The sequence below is a fragment of the Curcuma longa genome, chromosome 12 (genome assembly GCF_044706935.1).
Source record: "Curcuma longa cultivar G26 ecotype Majalengka, Jawa Barat chromosome 12, ITB_CL_G26_1.1, whole genome shotgun sequence".
NCBI lineage: Eukaryota > Viridiplantae > Streptophyta > Magnoliopsida > Zingiberales > Zingiberaceae > Curcuma > Curcuma longa.
In genome coordinates, this window is record NC_133872.1 from 1,190,778 (window position 1) to 1,210,067 (window position 19,290).

At 38.1% G+C, this 19,290-nt stretch overlaps 4 protein-coding genes across 10 annotated transcripts; 1 reads left to right on the forward strand and 3 right to left on the reverse strand.

The window, feature by feature from the left end:
* Positions 1 to 558: 558 nt before the first annotated feature.
* Positions 559 to 4,551, reverse strand: LOC141843395 (beta-galactosidase 11-like). The gene is made up of 19 exons (XM_074731467.1): positions 4,426 to 4,551; positions 4,229 to 4,324; positions 4,013 to 4,125; positions 3,855 to 3,921; positions 3,688 to 3,780; positions 3,458 to 3,598; positions 3,284 to 3,378; positions 3,102 to 3,207; positions 2,941 to 3,025; positions 2,748 to 2,866; positions 2,493 to 2,660; positions 2,254 to 2,429; positions 1,999 to 2,108; positions 1,801 to 1,910; positions 1,607 to 1,714; positions 1,425 to 1,526; positions 1,195 to 1,340; positions 798 to 1,101; positions 559 to 711 (listed from the first exon to the last, which is right to left on the reverse strand). Exons 2-19 carry the CDS (start codon positions 4,322 to 4,324, stop codon positions 559 to 561), a joined length of 2,292 nt encoding a protein of 763 aa, XP_074587568.1. The 5' UTR covers positions 4,426 to 4,551.
* Positions 4,552 to 5,284: 733 nt separating this feature from the next.
* On the forward strand, positions 5,285 to 7,149 carry LOC141843626 (uncharacterized). The gene is made up of 2 exons (XM_074731675.1): positions 5,285 to 5,357; positions 6,519 to 7,149. The coding sequence occupies exons 1-2, from the start codon at positions 5,285 to 5,287 to the stop codon at positions 7,073 to 7,075; spliced, it is 630 nt and encodes a 209-aa protein (XP_074587776.1). The 3' UTR covers positions 7,076 to 7,149.
* A 94-nt stretch (positions 7,150 to 7,243) lies between these two features.
* On the reverse strand, positions 7,244 to 8,357 carry LOC141843625 (stress-related protein-like). 2 transcript variants are annotated; one of them, XM_074731674.1, is made up of 3 exons: positions 8,257 to 8,357; positions 7,943 to 8,173; positions 7,244 to 7,844 (listed from the first exon to the last, which is right to left on the reverse strand). In XM_074731674.1, the coding sequence occupies exons 1-3, from the start codon at positions 8,302 to 8,304 to the stop codon at positions 7,464 to 7,466; spliced, it is 660 nt and encodes a 219-aa protein (XP_074587775.1). In that variant the 5' UTR covers positions 8,305 to 8,357; the 3' UTR covers positions 7,244 to 7,463. The 2 variants fall into 2 exon arrangements, with proteins under 2 accessions (XP_074587775.1, XP_074587774.1); XM_074731673.1 differs by having other exon boundaries at positions 8,245 to 8,357.
* Positions 8,358 to 11,264: 2,907 nt separating this feature from the next.
* LOC141843056 (uncharacterized) lies at positions 11,265 to 18,912 on the reverse strand. 6 transcript variants are annotated; one of them, XM_074731076.1, is made up of 9 exons: positions 18,260 to 18,912; positions 16,921 to 17,037; positions 16,210 to 16,271; positions 15,875 to 16,111; positions 15,623 to 15,790; positions 15,424 to 15,473; positions 15,203 to 15,335; positions 14,855 to 14,892; positions 11,265 to 11,669 (listed from the first exon to the last, which is right to left on the reverse strand). In XM_074731076.1, exons 2-9 carry the CDS (start codon positions 17,033 to 17,035, stop codon positions 11,570 to 11,572), a joined length of 903 nt encoding a protein of 300 aa, XP_074587177.1. In that variant the 5' UTR covers positions 17,036 to 17,037; positions 18,260 to 18,912; the 3' UTR covers positions 11,265 to 11,569. The 6 variants fall into 6 exon arrangements, 5 of the variants coding, with proteins under 5 accessions (XP_074587177.1, XP_074587176.1, XP_074587175.1 ...); XM_074731075.1 differs by lacking the exon at positions 18,260 to 18,912 and adding an exon at positions 17,240 to 17,315; XM_074731074.1 differs by lacking the exon at positions 18,260 to 18,912 and adding an exon at positions 17,240 to 17,297 and having other exon boundaries at positions 16,921 to 17,127.
* Positions 18,913 to 19,290: the final 378 nt, after the last annotated feature.

Genomic DNA, 19,290 nt, shown 5'->3' on the forward strand with positions numbered 1-19,290 from the left:
GTGGATATATATGGACATTATTCACAACAAATAAAAATGAAATGGAGCAATTGCTTTTTTTTAAATAAAAAATGAACAAATGAATTTTAAAAAGAAAAGATTCTATTATATTTTTTGCATAAAAAAAACAAATAAAGTGTTGCAAGGAATCAATTGGGATCAAAAGCTGATTCAAAGATGAGGGGAAAAGAAAAGGCAAGGAGAGAATAGTGGATGTGCATCATCCATTTTGAAGTGCTTCAAAGGATTAAAAGGATAAGGAATCAACTAAAACAAGAACATAAATAATATATATGTCTGTTCTTAGATCGTTTCAGAAGTTGAAGATAATTCCATGTCTGTTCTGTTGATTCTGTTAGTGTTGTTTTAACAATTGAGTTATGCAATAAATGGTCACTGATCATGCTCTTCCGACCAAAAGATTTATGAATTCGATTACTGATACAACCAAAACAGGAGAAACCAATTATTACAAAATTTCTAAAATTTTCAGACAAAAGAAAAGAAAAAAATTCTAACTTTGAAGCAAAAAACAAAAGTAGCTCGAAGAACAACTCATTAAGCCTTGGCACCAGCATGGCCATGGTTCTTGCCTCCTCTGGCGCACTTCGCTTGGACTGCAAGCGTGCCGGTCGACCCCGGACACGAGGCGTCTACGGAGTAGGCAGCAGCAGACACCGGCAGAACGCACGCCGGTTTCCCCAAGCAGGCCTACACATGACGACGACGGAATCAGTCCTGATAATCCAGCAGCCAAAAACAAATGCCAAAGTGAACAGTTCTCAGACGAAATGTACCTGCTCGACCACCTTTTTGACGTTGGGCGAGTGGCAGGTACCGACCGTGAAGTTGCCGCAGATGCCACTAGGGTTTCCAAAGCTCGCAAAGACGATGGAACGGATGACCAACTTCTCCCTGCACTTCAAGTGAGCCTCTGCCTTGTTGCTGTTGTCAACTGGGGGGTAGTGCTGGGAAACGATAGTGCAAATGTTGTCTCTCTTCACTGTCATGATCTTGATGCCCTCCGGCTTCCCGCCCTGCTCCTCCCACACCACCATGAGGTTTTTCTCTGGCTTCAAGAAAGACCGGGGAATGTGGTACCTTAATTACATATCAACGACAGAGTCATCACAAGGTATATATGTTTGTTTTGAAATTTAACAACAACAAAACACAGATTGGATGTTTGCTAACATTGACTGAGAAGGTGTTCCAAGAGGGTTAAGGTAGTTGACCCAATAACGACCGATGCATTGGCCGTTGATCCACACCAAGCCTTTGCCCATGGTGCTCAAGTCCAAAGCGACTGGGTCATTTCCAGAAGGACCGTCGAAGTATTTCTGAGAGGGAAGAGAGGAAAGACAGTTGATCCTCATCGATTTGTCAGAAATTATTTGGGAAAGAAAAAGAAACACTAATTTTACCTTGTACCAGGCGATTGGAGTATCACTCGTAGCTTCCACCCACTTGACATCATTCACTTTGTCTTCTTGGAAAATACGCAATTTCTCTCCCATTAATCCCACCTGACAAACAAACAACTCATACAATCTTTTTTTTTTTTGTTTAAAAGTGAATTGTTCTTGATAATGCGTGAATTAATCACCTGGTGCTTCCACATACTCTGCGACAAGTCCAGAGTGCCGGCGTTGAGGCCTTGGATGGTGACAGTATGCAGACCAGAAACTCTGTGTTCCAGGTATGGTCCGCTATCCTACAACGCACGTATTGCATGAGCTAAGAGAAGTGAAACTTAATGAATGTTGAAGAACATAATTTAAGAGAGGTTTTTTTTGTTACCGGCATTCCCACTGTTAATCCCAAGATTGCAATGCGGTTGCCTCCGGGCCTCAAACTCATTTGCTTTTTGAAGACAAAACTCTTCTCGATTTTCGTTCCATGAGCAGATCCTGGAAACATTTGTGTTCAGTTTATCATCATTAAGTTTGACCTCAGCTCGTTTATTTGTTTAATTAATATTCTTCTGTGCCATCATACCCAAGTATTCTCCATTGACAAAGGTGTGTATGACATGGCCAAGGGATGAAACTTGGATCACGGGATGAATGTCATGTCGGAAAGGCATGTCCTCATTGTCTAGCAAGAAGCTGCACTTGGGGGAACACAAGAAACAATTGTTACATCAGTTTAGCTTGACTTACATATCTTCGATCAGCTAATTCTCTTTTGTTTGTTTTTATCTTCTCTTTTCCACTATGCAACTTCTCTTCCAATTGTTTAAGATGAAGTTACCTTGTTGTGTACCAAAGATAATCTGTGGTGTCCTTGGTCATGTTATACAGTTCCAAAGGCCCCTGAGCTTTGATACCTTTAGAAGTAGGTATCGGCTCTCGGTACATCTCCCACTTCTTGTTCTTATTAGCATCCTTTGACACATCAAATGTCCTGGCATTGTGCTGAGAGTTTATCTGCAAAAGCAAACAAATTAAACAGAACCCTAAACTTAATTGATGGTAATTGTTCCTAATTACCTGCTGATTGTTGTACACCACAGTCTTGCAATCTGGGAGGATGCTGATGGAGTGGCGAGGGAGGAAGTAATCCACACCCCTAAACTTCACAGTTCCATCAAACTTTGTGTTGGTGTTTGTGAGGAAGGCAACACAAACCTTGTTCTCTGGTATCTCATACAACCTAGCCTGCATGCCAAATCGAAGAGCTGATGTGAAATCGAGTCACTTAGCTTGCAAATTCTAATTACTGAACATAACTCTTTTTAATGTTACCTCAAGGGTAGGGCTAAACTTCTGCAAAGAGTAAGTTCCCCCAAGCAACGCGTTCTTGCACAGCTTCAGTGTGGCATGCAAGTCCCTCAGATGACCCCATTTAGGGTCTCTCTGCAGGCCTGCATTGCCACAAAAACCATGCATAAAATTAAGATCCATTGTATCCTGATCATAAGATCTACCTGATCATTACCAAATTCATCGAGAGGGCCTTCATCATAGTATCTAGTCAGCACAAAAGATGCTCCTGTCCTCCCAAAATTAGTTCCGCCATGATACTAAACGAAAAGTACAGCTGAATTATATATGTGAGATCTAACAAGCCATACGTTGGAGTACTGCATGCATGCATACCATGTAGTAGTTAACCAGTGAGCCATTCTTCGAGAAGAAGCGTGCCACAGCGTACGCCAGATCCTCTGCTGGTCTCTGAGAAGGTGGATCACCAAACACTCTATACCTGCAAACAGATATATAAAAAATTAATACAATGAACTGAAAGGCTAATGAATGCAGCAGGTTAATTTATAACTCACTGAGCAGTCCAGTTCTCCGTCCAAAGAGAAGGCTTGGTGGGATGGTTCGGCCCCATAAAAGTGTCTCCGCAGTTCCTTCCATTACACGAATTGATCTAAAAGTTCCACAACGAGACGATTATATATATTCATATACAGCTTTGAAATCGATCATCATTATCATTAATTAATTACCACTGGGCCGGGAGCATCGTTCTGCTTGCACATCACCCACGGAACGCCCAACTGGAGGCCGAGGGCCAAGTCGGCGGCCCACTTTATGTAGTCGACGGCGCCGGGGAAGGCTCGCGCTATGTTGTTATACTCATTCTCGATCTGCATGCACGTACGGGGAAGTACGTAGTTAATTAAACAACACCGATCGAGAGAGAAAGTACGTAGTTTGCTTTGCTAGTATACTGAACCTGAGCAAGAACGATGGGACCTCCTTGAGGGGCAAATAATTTCGCGTCCTTCAGTTTTTGCACGTTCATCTTCACAAATCTCTCCATGTGTGTCTGCAACAAATATGAAGCTATAAAACGATCTTAATTACTCTGGAAAAAAAAATTAATGATATATAATTAATCACCTTGAAGGGTTCATTGTCTGTCCTGAAGATGATATCAGGAACCTCCCTGAGCCAGTAGGGGAGGCCTCTGCATGTAAATGAGTGTTTTAATTTACTAGATAATTAATATATAATTAATTTGATCATGAAAATTAAATAAAATTTGGTTTGTTAATTACCCATGATTCCATTCTCCTTGGACGAATGGCCCAAACCTGATTGTCACATACATCCCTGCAGATTGCACCAGCTTGATAAATTTGACCAAGTCACAATTCCCCTCGTAATTAAACTGCATGCTCCAGTCGAATAAGACAAAAGCCATTAATTAAAATCACATTGATTATCAATTAGTTAGCATGCAATTAATTGTTAATTAATGATAAATTACGTACCTGGCCATACACAGGCTCATGCGCGTTCCAGAAGACATATGTCTCGATCATATTTAATCCTCCCTCCTTAGACTTGGCGATGAGATCATGCCACATCTAATATCAATTGGATAATTAATTAATTAATTAATGATAATCTAAATTAATACTTTCTAATTAATAACAAATTAAAACACTAAGGATAATTATATATGTACCTCCGGTGTGCTTCGAGGATAATGAATCGATCCGGAGAAAATTAATTCTCTTTTCCCGTCGATGATTAAAGAACGACCATCGTAAGTAACTTCCTTCGAACTATCCGCGATGCTCGCGAGGAATACGAGAAGAAAGAAAGCTACGAAAGCTTGAGATTGTTTAGCCTTAGATGACACGATCATGGCTCTTAGAGTTACTATTGTATGCATGGAATCAATGGAAGAGATGAGTGAGCTAATTAAGTTTGTTTTTCTTTGAAAGTGGAAAAGAATTGACCATTTAAAGAGAAAGAATCGAAGAGGAAGGGTCAAAGCTCGATTACTTTCTTTCAATGACCGTGAAGGAAGGTGAGAGAAATAAGAGTAGCCATTTACTTGTCACATTAACATCTCCTTGTTTTTCTCAGAAAAAGAACACATTCGTTTGAATAAATTTAATAGAATTATGACCAAATTTAATTTATATATCTACTTTTTTTTAACATACTATATTATTTTAATGTATATATATTAAAATGGCATATAAATAAAAGAGAAATAAAATGGTATATTTGAATCAATAAATATTTTTAAAATTAATAAAATATATATTAAAAGACAATGCTATATATATTTGCTTAAAACAATTGATAATAAATTTATTTATTAAATTTTCAATAGATTTAGTAATTAATTAATTTTGTTCGCCTCGACGTCATCACGTTCGGATCGTCGTCTTCTACTCCTTCGTCCTGCCAATCGCGGAGAGCCAAAAGTCTCCTCTTCTCGTTGGGAAATCATTCGTGCTCACGCTGCGTCCGTCCTCCAAATCGCCGCCGATCAAGGTTGGAATTAGGGTTCGAACTCACTGCCGGTGAAGATGATGGACCTCAAAAAGAGGCGAGTTCGGCTCCTTCTCATTGTTGCCGGTTTCATAGCGCTCAGCATGACAGGTTCGCTTTCATTCGATCCCTACTTTACCAATTTCTCTCGTTTGCCAGTTCCTCCACGCATGATTGTTGTTTAATCTACAAATCGGACGCCTTTTGTCGATTCCGTTTGGGTTTTTTTTTTTTTTTTTTTTAAATTAGTGCAACAGGGCATATGATCGATGGGAGATGATGGATTCTTAACCTAATTTGGCATGGCCAAGAGTAATTAGGGAAGGCAAGAGAAATCATTAATGACGTCTTGGACTTCTTGGCTATTCCTTCCTTTTCCAACCTTACCAACCATTGAAAGAACACTCTTGTTTTGCCTCCTCTACCACTCAATATATTTGGCTACTTGCCATTGAGGTGCACCGACTCTGTTCTTGATGCCTCACTATACCTATACAAGATGCTTGTTCAAATTTTGGAAGGGTAGGATTATATTTTGTATCTTGAAGGATGCTAACCAAAGCAGTAGAGTAAGAAATTGAGTCTATTAACTTGTTGGCTAATTGGCAATGAACACACTAGGAAACCGATGTTGGAGTTGCTATGTACGTGTTCTCTTGATTTCAATCCTTCATCAAGGTAGATTAGTGACTAAGTATACATTCGGATGAACTGGGGCTCCTAGGTTAAGGGCTTTTCGATCGGTAGGCATTTGATTATGGAGGCAAAACTTTGAACAATTCAAACTGAAAGATGGAAGGTCATATATACGTAAACAAGATAAATGCAATGAGCATTGGTTCATAAAAGTAGAGCATGGAATATGCATTGCCTTTTACCTTTTAATTTCACTTAGATGATTCCTATGATACAGATCTTGAAGTATTTTCTTCAAACTTCTGGCGATGAAAACAGCCAATGGATTTTTGTATTGTCAAATTATATCATTTTGATCGATTTCGCTGCTTATCCTTGTTCTCTTCTTAATTGGTGTGCACTTGATATTGTATGATTTTAGCTAGGGTTGAAAATTATGAAAATTTCCAGTTTATGTTGTAATGATAGTCATCACAAGGTTTTACATGCGAAGATAAACTTGAAAATTTCAATTTAGCTGCGCGGATAGATAGCTGCTATTCAATAAGATAGCTAATGGAAAATATCAAGAAACGGATTTATACATGCATATCGTTTGATAGGAAAGTTTCGGGAACTCATGCATTGCTCTTGCAGCTGAGAAGTTTAGGGAAATTGTGGGTGAAGAAGTTGCATCCAAAAGTGGGAAGTTCACATTCTTGAACTGTTTCGATATGGGTTCTGGAAGTCTTGCCTGCGTCGCCAAAGAGGGGGTTAAGCTTTACGTATACAACATCAGAAACGCACATGTGGAAAGGGCGAGGGGCCAAGCAACTCAGGTAGCTCTGACTGAGGCAGTCACAGGGGGGCTGCGTGCCAGTGCGGCCGCCAAGCAAGCACACAAGGCAGGACAAAGAGCCGCAAAGGAGGCATCCAGGAAGGCCGAGCGTATTACAGGGCCAATCATATCATGTGGGTGGGATTTCTTTGAAGCCATGTACTTTGGCGGATCCATGACGGAAGGATTCCTCAGAGGGGCCGGCACTCTATTTGGGACCTATGCAGGAGGCTTCCATGGAGAACGAAGACTCGGAAGATTTGGTTACCTGATGGGAAGTCATATTGGCAGTTGGCTTGGCGGACGGATAGGCTTGATGCTGTATGATATTGTCTATGGTCTCGACTACTTGATTAATTTTGTCCGACCAGACTAAGGGAAGCTTGCTTACTGCTACTGGGGATTCTGCATCTCTCATCTTCCTTCTTCGTTTTGATGTTTCTATGTGATTAGTTTTTTGCTCCTCTTGATAATCACCAGAGATGTGATGAAATACAAATGTTTGAGATTCATGTTTTTTGGACTAGAACATGCTTGTTATGAGTTACTCGACCCAATATGTTCATTCAACTACAACTTGTATAGAGAATGCAAAAAAAGAAAACCATCAGAGATGACAACGAAACAGAACCCACATTTACAAACAAGACCAGGAAAAAAACAGAGAGAGACGAAGTTTCGTAGCTAATTTGGTAAGAAACATTATTGACGATACCTAAAGCAGAAGGCATGAGGCGGTGACGGGAAGCTCAACCATCAGGACATCACTGGGCGGCGACCTCGCCAGAGAAGACGCGGATGATACGCTCCGTCGGAACGAGGGGGAGATAGGCGGAGAAGGCGTAACCCTTATCGGCGGAGTAAGAGACGCCCTGGTTGTACTTCTCGGTGAGTTGGGCAGCGGTGGGGAGGACGGCGTGGGCCACCTGCGGGACAAGGGGCAGGCGGTTCAGCGACCGCCAAAGCGAGACTGCGGCCTGCTCCGCAGCCGGCTCGTACTTGGTGTACACGGAGCGAGCGAGACCTGTCGCAGAATTTACCAGGCCGGCGCGCTGGACCTCGCCAGCGGCCGACCGGGCCAACGCTGAAGCCTGCTTCAACGATGGAGGGATGCGGTGGTCCAACTTTTCAACCGATTCTCCAACCTACACAACAAAGTGAGAGCAATTTTATTGGCTTCACAGTTCTCGTCTTAGAGAGAGAGAGAGAGATCGTAAATGGAGAAAACATAAGAAGGAATAACCTTCTGGTCAACGAACTTGAGTGGATCGAAAGGGACGTCATGAAACCTGTCGTAGACGGGTCCGACGACCGCTTTCACTGTGCTCTCGACAGTCTGCACGCCGGGCTTCAGAGGCCCCGCGCTCTCTTTGGCGAAAGCATAGAGCCTCGCGATGAAGAGCACCGCCTGGATCGCCGCCACATGCAAGAACTCCAGATATCTCAGACCATCATTGTTCACCGGCGCCCGATCCTTCAACCCACCCAACCCAGTTCGTCAGATCTCAAACAATCCGAAAAACAAAAGATCGAAGGAAAACACACCGATACACTCACAGCCGGCTCAGTTTGAGCGATATCAGGGACGGATTCGTCGTCGGCCATCTTCTGAACAATCGGATCGGGAAGACGCGAGAAGCGACTAGGTTTTCTGGGTTGGGGGAGAGGAAAGGAGGCAGCAGCGGGTTAATAAAGACGCCTGATCGGATCGGACGGTGAGATGGTGGATAATTCCTCTTCGTCTTTTCTGCCTCTTCCAGATGCTTCCGATTGGTGGGTATGCGTCGCCCACCATGTATTAAGCAAACTCTAAAATACACGCAAACTAACCTCAGCCGTCCGTGCTTGGGCCTTGGATGATCTGATGTAACAATTGGCGGCGACACTCTAAAAATGCCTGATAATTTTTTTATATAATTTAATTTATTTACTGGATTAATTTTGAATATAATTTATACACACTCTAAAATATTTATTTCATTTAAAATTTATATTATTCCTTTCAATATTTTACTATTGTATTATTCCAGATGCTATGCTGGAAATTTGTAAATCACTTGCATAATAATAAAAAAATAGCAAAAAAGGGGCACAATTTATGAACAAAATTAGTCTTTCAACTTAATATAATCAATTTAGGCTATCTAATACCTGAATTTAACATAGATTAGAGGTTTTGAATCTGATTTACAAATTAGCTTACCTGTCAAGAACTTTCATTTAAATTTTAATTTTTTTTATTTTTAATAATAATACAATTGATTAGCTAGCCTATATATAGATCATCAATCCAAATATACAACTTCTTATCATAAAATATCATTCATGATAAATTTATCATATACTCCACCTATTTATATATTTGAATCTAATTTTAAATATAAACGGTTTAATTAATAAATTAATCATTTTAAATCCATTTTCACAAATTTATCATAAAAAATTTAATTTGGCCAATCTTTGATGGAGTCTTAAAAATAATAAATCTATAAGGGGGATTACATATTTATTAACTGTTAAGTGATAGTATCACCTGTTGACAAATTTTAGAAATTAAGTTCCTCTAATCCAAATGTCTATGATATTTTTGTAAGTTCATGTTTTCTAAATTCAATTTTTTGTTTCATAAAATTAGAATTTAGAATCTATTTTCGATTCTATGTAATAATTTTTTTATTCTTTAAATCACTATATATGTATATATAAACACCATATTACGCCTACAATAAAGATTATTATTATTATTTTCTAAGGCGTGAAAAAGAACGAAGGTATTTTCACCGAAGAAAAAAAAGCCAACGCCGTAAATTTATGTAAACAAAACCCTAATCTTCAAAAATGGCGGTGCCATCTTGCTGGCGGCCGCCTCCACACGACTACGCTATCGTCGTGAAATTGTTACTACACCACTGCACCGCTTCTCTGCCGCCGCTCACCACCGCGTCGGCGAACCTCCTCCACCTCTCCAGCCTCGGCCATTCCCACCTCTCTCCGTCCTCCACTTGCACCACCTCCTTCTCCTCCTCTACCGCCATCTCCTCCTCCTCTTCCAGCGCCTTCTCCTCCTCTCCCATGTCAGGGAAGCCTTCTGATTCGGACAGGAACAACCTGAGCCGCCCGTCCTGCCGTTCGACGCGAAAAATCCCAGCTTTCCTGTCGAGTCGCACCTCCTTCACGATCAACCTTCCATCCTTCCTCTGTGCCCTCATTTCCCGCTTTTCCGGCATCTGAAGCCACTGGATAGGCGGCGGAAATTCCCTCCTCTCCGTCCTCTGTTGCCGATCCAACCTCCTCCGCGTCCCCTGCTGCTGCTCTTTCTCCCCCACCATTGCCTCCTCCGGCACCATCTCACAGCTTTCCGAGCCAAGGATCTCCGTGCACACCCCGAAACCGTCCCCCCGCAGCTCTCTCGAAGGCCACGGGAGCCGGACCAGGTCGTCTCCTGGCAAAGGAAGATGAGTTATATCGGGAGACATAAATCTACATCTCGCGCCTCTCTGCGGCCCAGTCAAAACTTTCACTAGAAGACAAAAATCAAGATCTCAAATTCAAATTACTTCGATCTCACCCTGCCACCTTCCACCGCCGGAGAAGGAACTGCTGCTGCTGCTGCTGCTCCGCAGCCGATCTCCCTCGCACTCACACCGGTACATCGATCCCCTTCTTCTCCTGTTGAAGACGAGTTAATCCCCCATTGTCTCGATCTGTCCGTCGTCGCAATCAATCCTCACAAAAAAGACGAAACCAAAAACGCAAATTTAAATTACTTCTCGAGTCCCTCTTACTCCGGAGAAGCATCTGCTACCGCGCCGGCGATCTCTCTCCTTCCCGGCCGCGGGAAGAAGAGTTGGGTTCTTGATTGGGGCGGAGTGGGATATATATACAAAGGGACCCAAGAGACATCCTAGCCGTCCATGTGGCCGCGCAGATTAAGAAAATTAACTCTGCCATTGCCAGTTGCGACCTAGACGCTGCGTGGATAGGGTTAGTTTAATCTAATTTCATTAGTCCCCTAAATGGTAATTAATATAATATAATCCTAATTTGTACGTGTTTCAATGCGCGTGATTAGAGGAGATGTACAATTGAAAAAGTAAATATAGAAAACTTCGATCTTTTATTACACTAATTAGCCAAAGTTTTAATTTACAAATAATTTCTTTTTTATAATAAATTTAGCATATTAAGTAACGCAACACATTACTTAATATATTGATTATTTGCTTAAAAAATATTCTTTTTATTCTAATTAGCCGTCAAAGAAGCCATATATAAATTTAATTTTAAATTTTTAAAAAATTGTTTTTATTTAAAAAAAAGCTTGTTATAGATTTTTTTAAAGATAAATTAGTTTAATAACAAAAAACAATTAATATTTATTGAAGATGCATAAAAGGGATTAACGATTTTATCATAATATTTATTTTTCTTTTGTTTGAACGGCACGATTTATTAGCGCTGCATCAAGATAACAATAAATTTCCTTAACACAGTAAATTAAGAATAAGTTAAGAGATGACTTACCACAAATAAATGGGGCTTCAGCAAACAAACATATAGCAAGTTCTTCATTTGTTTAGCTTGAAGCTATCAAGATTACTATTTATTACAACCATCAGAAGATATGCAACTTGGAGAAACTCCATATTTACATTGTGAAATTTATCTTTGATCAATAAATGCTAGACTGATATAAAGAAGCCTGAAAGAACACAAATCATAAGTTTACAAATGGAATGAAATCATTTGATGAAAACACTAGTTAATGATTCCCAATTGCCCAAAATTTTAAGTGGACGTAGAATCAGAATTGAATGCCAGTGATGGTTATCAGATTTCATGCATGAGATGGGATCTCTAATGATGAATATCATCCAATTGCCTTCATTCCCGCCAGTTCACGTAGCTTCTCACAAACAATGAATGTGATTGTGGTCTGCGGTCCTAATCGTGCAAAAGTTGCAAACCCCCTGAAAAAAAAAAAGAAGATTAACTACATGAATTCGGTTTATTTTGACAGCAAAAGCAGATACAGCAGAAGATGCATGTTTTAGAGATTAAGAGATGCACATAAACATGCAGATTTTTAGCTTGTGCTTTCCAAATCCAAAAAGGGATATGTGCATGTGTAGAAGACTTATAATCTTCCACTTGGGCCTAATCAAATACATTATAAGCAATGGGATAACGTTTACAACACTATGAAAAATTCTAAACTTAAAACACACGAGCACGAAATCCCAGATTTTTAGCTTGTGCTTTCCAAATCCACAAAAGGCAGATATGTGCATGTGTAGAATCGACTTATTACTGATCTTCCACTTGGTATTTAGTTCTCAAATAGTTCCAATTTTCAGCAAGACTAGTAGTCATTATAAGCAATGGCTAGATAATGTTTACAACACTATGAATTTCAGTTATAAATAGATGAATATCTGCTAGTAAAGACATTTCAGTGTCTGTCTTAGAAACTTAATATTTACATCAAAAATAATAACAACCAAGTCTTATCCCACTAGGTGGAGTTGACTATATGGATCCCTCTATGTCATTAGATTCTATCCCTTATTATATTATCATTTATATTTAAATAAAGTTTATCTTGTTTTATTATTACTAACCAAATTTTTTTTTATCTTCCTTTTCCTCATTTGATGTGCACATTTATCATAGTTTTACATGGTCTAACTAAAGTATTTATTGGTCATCTAAGCATATTCATACTATCTTAAACGTGTCTCCTAGAGTTTTCTCTCAATAGGTGCAATCTCAATGTTCTTTCTAATATTTTCATTTCTTATCCTGATCATCCTTGTATGTCTGGACATCTATGTTAACATTTTTATCTCTACAACTCTTATCTTCTGTTCATGTGCTCGAGTCATAGTCCAACATTCAACTCCATATAACATAGTGGACTTAACCGTCCTTTTGTGAACAACTCAATGTTCAATGAATGGATCCATCAAACTTAACATTTGCATAAATACTAAAATTTGCAAGTTATCAAACATACACCTCTAGATCATGAATCCCAACCAAGGGTAGCAAAATCAAGATCCAGGCTGTAGGATCATAAGATCCATTGACATACAACTCCTGAGCCAACTTGACTCAGCAGAGGATTAGAAAAGGTTCAGGCTGGTGCACTGAAACTGTTCCCCTGTAGGACTAAATTGAGATTGGGTGAAGTTGGCTCACATGATTCACATGTACTTAATGGCTAAAATTCTAAAATACAATCTCCTTTTGCTCCATCCTTTCACTGTAAAACTTGCATCATTCTGAGTACACTATCATCTTCACTTTGCCCTTTTGGGGGTTTCCATTGCCAGAACGAGGTCAGGCCTCAACTTTCCCTCTTGATTTCTTCTCTCCTTCACCTTTCCATTGCAAGAGGTATACCACGTATCCAAACTATTGGATAATCAAGAATGCTTACTAGAATGAACAGTGTATTTCTAGCCACCCATGATTTTGATCCTTAGTGTGATCATAATCTAGATGCTGGATCTTCTATTTACAGAAAATACTGTGCTTTGGTTTATTTTTGGTTGTGGTATGTTTACCAGTTAAATTTGTTTTTGTATGTTTTGAAGTTAAAACCTAGATGCATCTTCAATTGCTTGTATAATGAGTGATTTGGCAGTTATTTGATAGTTAACATTTTTAGAGACCATGACTGCCATTCTCAGCCTTTTTTCATGCAAGAGAGTAGTAAAAAGCACAACAGATGATTATTTTAGTAGGACACAAGGTACATTTGCAAGGGCCCAATTATACTCGGACAACTATCAATCAAATGACAGTGAAAAGAGATTCACAGAAACAAGGTTGACAAATAAGTTTATTCTATAAAAGTATGATCTCATTCAATTTGGCTGAAAATCTAAAATTTGCAAATAATTTTATCACCCAAAGATGATATGGTTAAGGATCAAAATTGTCTTAGTATAATTACAATAGAGGCACTGATTGAAGAAATAAATCAAAAAGAATAATGGATAGATTAGAAGATCATATGGAGTGAAACAGAATGTTTGTTCCATTAGTTCACTAGGAAGAAGAAATAGTTTATTTGCTATTTCTTATGAAGATTCTAATGGGCTAACATTTTGGATGCATCTCACATTTCTCATACTGCAGAAAAATATTTTAAATGCTGGATGGTATGTTGAAAAGGTTGGTGAGGAAAATATTGTGATCATAAAAGAATGAATACCACAACCTTAATATATTGCTTTTCAATGTCAACATATTTCACCAAAGGGAAAGATCTTATTAGGTTGGCCACAATTCACTTAGAAAAAACTTATTTGACATTGGAGTGTCAGCCACAACTCATTTTGAGTTAATAAAATACAAAACAAAATCTATCAAATATATAGTAAAAATAATAAATGTTACACAAGTAGAAAAAAGTAATATTTGAATGTGTGGTCAATTCCTACCATCATAAACTATGTTTAGCCCAAAATTAAAAAAAAAAAACAACCCGGTGCACGAAGTTCCCATCAATACGAGTCCTAGAGAAGAGTCTATTGTACGCAGCTTTACCTACTTTGCAAGAGGCTGTTTTCGAAACTCGAACCCGTAACCTCCAAATCACATGGCAGCAATTTTACCGTTGCGTCAAGGCTCTCCTTTTATGTTTAGCTCAAAACTAAAAGATAAAAAAAAAATCTAGAATTCAAACCAAATGAAATATTGAATTTATAAATATCTACATTAATTAATTCAAGAAATATAAAATAAGTACTATAATATATTAATATAGCATCCAACAACATACAAAAACCACATTAGATACTATGTGAAAAATAGAACAGTTAAAAATGAAAGTGCTGAAACTAACTTGCATGCTTGATTATGCTTCTTCCATGTATCATTGTACATCTTATATCACCAACCTCAGTTTTATATGTGAAACTAAATACATAAAGCTATTGAAAGAATACCTTTTATGTGAAACAATCATAACCTTGGTTTGATAACACTTAATGACAGACTCATAAGAAAAACAAATATTGCAGTTGAATTGAAAGAAATAGATTACTTTTGTTGTTGAACAAACAAATTGCACAACATGTTCAAATGCAATACATATCATTTTTTTAAGAATTACAATATATTGGAAGTATAAAGTGATACTCACCCTTTGTACAGTGCTCCAAATCCTTCAGTAACCACTACCTGAGAATGCACAAATATGATAACAAAATTTGAAAAAAAAATTAAAGAGGAAGATTTAAAATTAAAAAACAATGCCACTTTAAATAGGAAAAAAAACCAATTGTTTGAAAAGAAATTGTGCCAGAGTTACTCTCGATTTCAATAAGAAATGGTTCCCCACTGAAGAACATATAACTTAAACAGATGCAACTCTATGTGATCATTGAGGAACCAGAGTAACCAAGGTAAATGAGAAAAACAACTCTGTTCTAAACAAATAGAATTGAGACATAACCTCTGCATTGGAAAAATGCAAGTCCGTGCACAATACCTGATAACCACAGTGAAGTGCATTTCTGTAAGTTCTGGCACCACTGGTTTCTCGCTGTAACATTAGACGAGTTTTAATCATGTCCACTGGTGCAGTTACAAGAGTTCCCATGGTTCCAGCTATGCAACTTGAGCTTCATGCAGGCATTGAGTTAGTTGTTTGTTAAAGCACTAGAAATTTATAGATCTTGACAGCTAAAACAAACCAGAAATTCCTTATACATGAGATGTAGACCAAAACCTTCTTCAAGAGAAGACCACTTGAGTAGAGCCTGGAAGAAAAAGGCAAATTGAATAAGAAAATACAAATCAAGCTGCAGAAGGAATGGCAAGGAAACAATTTCAAACTATTAAAGGGGTTTACCAGAAATAAGCACCTAACATAAAATAATCAGCACATCTTTAAAAAAAAAAGTTGAACCTGCTTTGATTCATCATAAGTTGCCATCTGTGAAGCTGTCAGACAACTAGCTCTAGCCATTGCAGGACCAACTCCTTTCCAAAATGCCTTCAGACCCTCATGTGAAATAATTCTGTGGATCTCCCTAAGGGGTCCCATTTGCGAGCTAGAGTTCATTTGCAACCTTACCTTTGCAAAAATATGCTGCATTAGACGGGGGCCATATGCAAGTAAATACACACTAAATACTGAATTAATCTGCAACTTTCTTACCTTCAAAACTTCCATTGGATTTGTTAATCCGGTGGCAATTGCTCCAGAGAATGCCCCAGATGCAATTTTCACAATGATGCTAGTTGAACCAATTAGGTGATCTAAAACATACTTCGAGGGTTCATATAAGCCTAAGCGAAGACCTCCATAAATTAGAGACCTAGTTACCGCAGGTCCAAGTCCCAAATAGAGTGATCTAGGTCCTTCATTTTTCACCATTTGAGAAAATATCGTTCCCTGTTGTCATCACATATCTTATTTTGCAGTTGTCTCTTTGTTCAGACAGAATGAACAAAGCTTCCTAGCAAAGATAAACAGAAGCAATAAGAGGATACCATCCCGACCAAAGGCCCTCTTTGGCCAGCCAGCTGCATTTGGAGTCTAACTTTGACAACATCTGCAACCAATTCATATGACCTTATTAAAAGAGCAATCACAACCTTTTATTTAAGTCTTGCTTTACTTGGGTTAAAAAATAGGAGTTGAGGTACATGATCGATTCATGCTCCATGAACAATTTTGTTAATTTTCTCTCCCTCTTGTATTTCCACCCAAGTAAATTCAGCTAAATCTTAGTGGAAGCGGAAAGACACACTGGCTAATGTCTATTGCAAGATACCGTATATTTGCGGTCTAGAACTAAACCCAATCACTGACTAGTGTAGGAGGGAAAAAAATTGACAAGCCAAGATAGTTAAGGCCTCGAAATCTGTTAACCAAGAAATAGAAAATGACATAAAAGCAAAGGCAACAACTTGATTGAACATATGATACCCAAGTTACTTCACAAAAACTCCAAAAAGATAAAAATGATCTTCTTTCTTCAAAATAAAAATAAGAGCCCGAAGAAATAGAATAGAGAACATGAATTCACAATGTATTCTCCCAAAGATAACGACAATTTGCATTCGATTATCTAGGGTTCCTTAATTTCTTATCGAAGCTATATAATTTATCAGATGCACAATACAACACTATCCAAAAAATAAACAACGAGAAAACAAAAAAAGCTGGCTTGTCAAACTAGATAGAAGACAATTGGGTACCAAACGGATGAGTGACGGTTGTGGCAATGGCAACAGAAGCCCCGCTGGTAGAGAAGTGATACGCGGCATAGGACAGCGTCAAATCAGGTCTCTTCCTCTCGCCCCCTCCCATCATCTCTATAATCAGGATCGTCAAAACAACAAATTTAGAAGAATAACCACAGAAGAATCTCCACGAAGCGAATCCGGAAGCAGCGTCCCAAAGTTCTTCGGAGGGAGCAGCGATCAAAGAAGAAGAAGACGGATCAAATCCACAAAAGAGCAAAAAACAAAAAGAAGTGGAGAATTCGTGAAGAAAAATCAAGAATTTTGTAATTACCATCAGAGGACGCCGACCCCTGGGGAGGAGGGTTGGACGCGAGCATCGCGCCGCTTCCCCTTCTACGGCTGGACGACTCTCCTTCGTACGAGTAAATTTTAAAATGCCTAAAATTTTACTCACTTTTTTAAAAAATAATTTCTAAGGTTTTAATATTATTAATATTTTTTAAAAAATATTTTAAAATGTCTATAAAAAAGGTTTAAAAAAAAATTTATCTAGCATTTGCACTCAATCGACTACAACAACTTTGTGAACTCTCACATCCACCTCTCATCTAAAATTCATAATAACAATTTATTTATAAAAAATTTCACTTTTATTATAATTTTTAAAAATCTTAATTAAGTGATATGATTAATCGGTGTAACTGAATATCTATAATATATATATATAACCTCTCTAGGACCCACACTGAAGAAAATTTTGCATTGGATTGTTTTTTTTTTAAGTATCACTATCATGTTCATCCACTACAATTTAGAAGATTTGAATATACTAGAAGAATACAAAAACCTCATTGTCTATTAAATTTAAAGTGATTGATTGTGCAAAAGAAAAAGTCATTAAGAAGGATATACGACAAATTGGACATGCGTCATTATTGACTGCAAGAAGAAAATAGTTTTAAGAACATTTCATGTGAGATTATGTTCTCCATTTAAAATAGGAAGCAACAAAGTAAAAAAAAAAAGTGTTTCTATACAATTTCTAACAGTAGTTTTAGTTAGTGTTCAATATATTTCCTAATTAAGATGAACTGTGATTCTTTGTCTATATTAAATTTAACTTTTGATTGTTTGTAGATTGTTAAATTTAAAATTCATATAACAATAATTGACAGAGCAAGAAGATGTACTATTTTTTCCCTATTCAATCATAGAGAATAAGCATTCAACCAAGAACAGATTGGAAAAGACTTGGACTTTTCATCATTTCACGACAAACAAAGTACACAGAGAGGAAGTTAATCAATTAACAGGAAAGATTCACACCAATTAGTGAGACGACAGTAAATACCTTGTTGAGTTTCCTCTTTCCATAAGCATTCATCCAGACTTTTAAGCTTCTGTTGGCGAATTGAGGGATTGAAACTGCCAGATGATCTGATGAAGTCAAATCAAGGTATACTTCCTCCTCTTCTCTATCTTGAATTTAAGGGGAAGTTTAACTAGTTGACCAATCATTTTTAGATTTTCAGATAAAGGAAAACCACAGAAGTAAGTTGATTTCTTTCCTTAATTCATGAGCAGACAAAACTTGCACCATTACCTCCACAGCTACCTCCAAACACAATCACTAACAATTTTCCCCCTCTTTTCTTTTCTAATAGAAATCAGATTGAAACAAGGAAAGGCAACAAGAAGGTTTTACAGTAAGAACTTGAAACAATTACAACGCGGAGAGATAATTGATGCGGCAAAACACACAAGAGAACCTTTTTTTTTCTCCATGATGAAATCTTTCGAGCATAAGACAAGTAGAAGAAACTAACTACATGACCAGATCATGCTGGCAGCTTCAACCTCTCATTCCAACAAGTATGCAGATAAGAATTAAGCCAAAAACAATTGAGAAAAGAGGAAGAGAGAGAATAGATAGTGGCTAATAGTGATTCAGATGGTGAAGCCTAAAGAAGCCATGCAGAGCAGTGGTTGTGATAAGGAGGCCCTCCCTCCTCGTCTCATCTATATAGTTGCAGATATATAAACATGCATATAAATGCATCTCTCAGCATCATTAATTGTGGTTTGGCTGGTGAGAGTTTTGGTCCCAATTGCTACAGCTAACTAGTGATTGTGATTTTTGTCTCTCTTGTTAACAGTTTTATGGAAAAGGAACTACACCAAATTCTAAATTAGTGGATTTTCTTTTGACAACTACTCAGATATTGACAACTAATGGACTTATGTAAACCAGGGTAAAGTATAGTAGATACCAAATTTTTCCTACTTTTTGTTCAATATGGTTGAGCCGACTCAATCTATCAAAATATCAATGCCTAGGTTGGTTCAAGGACAGGTCCATATTTCTGAAGAGTGGTGCAAGGA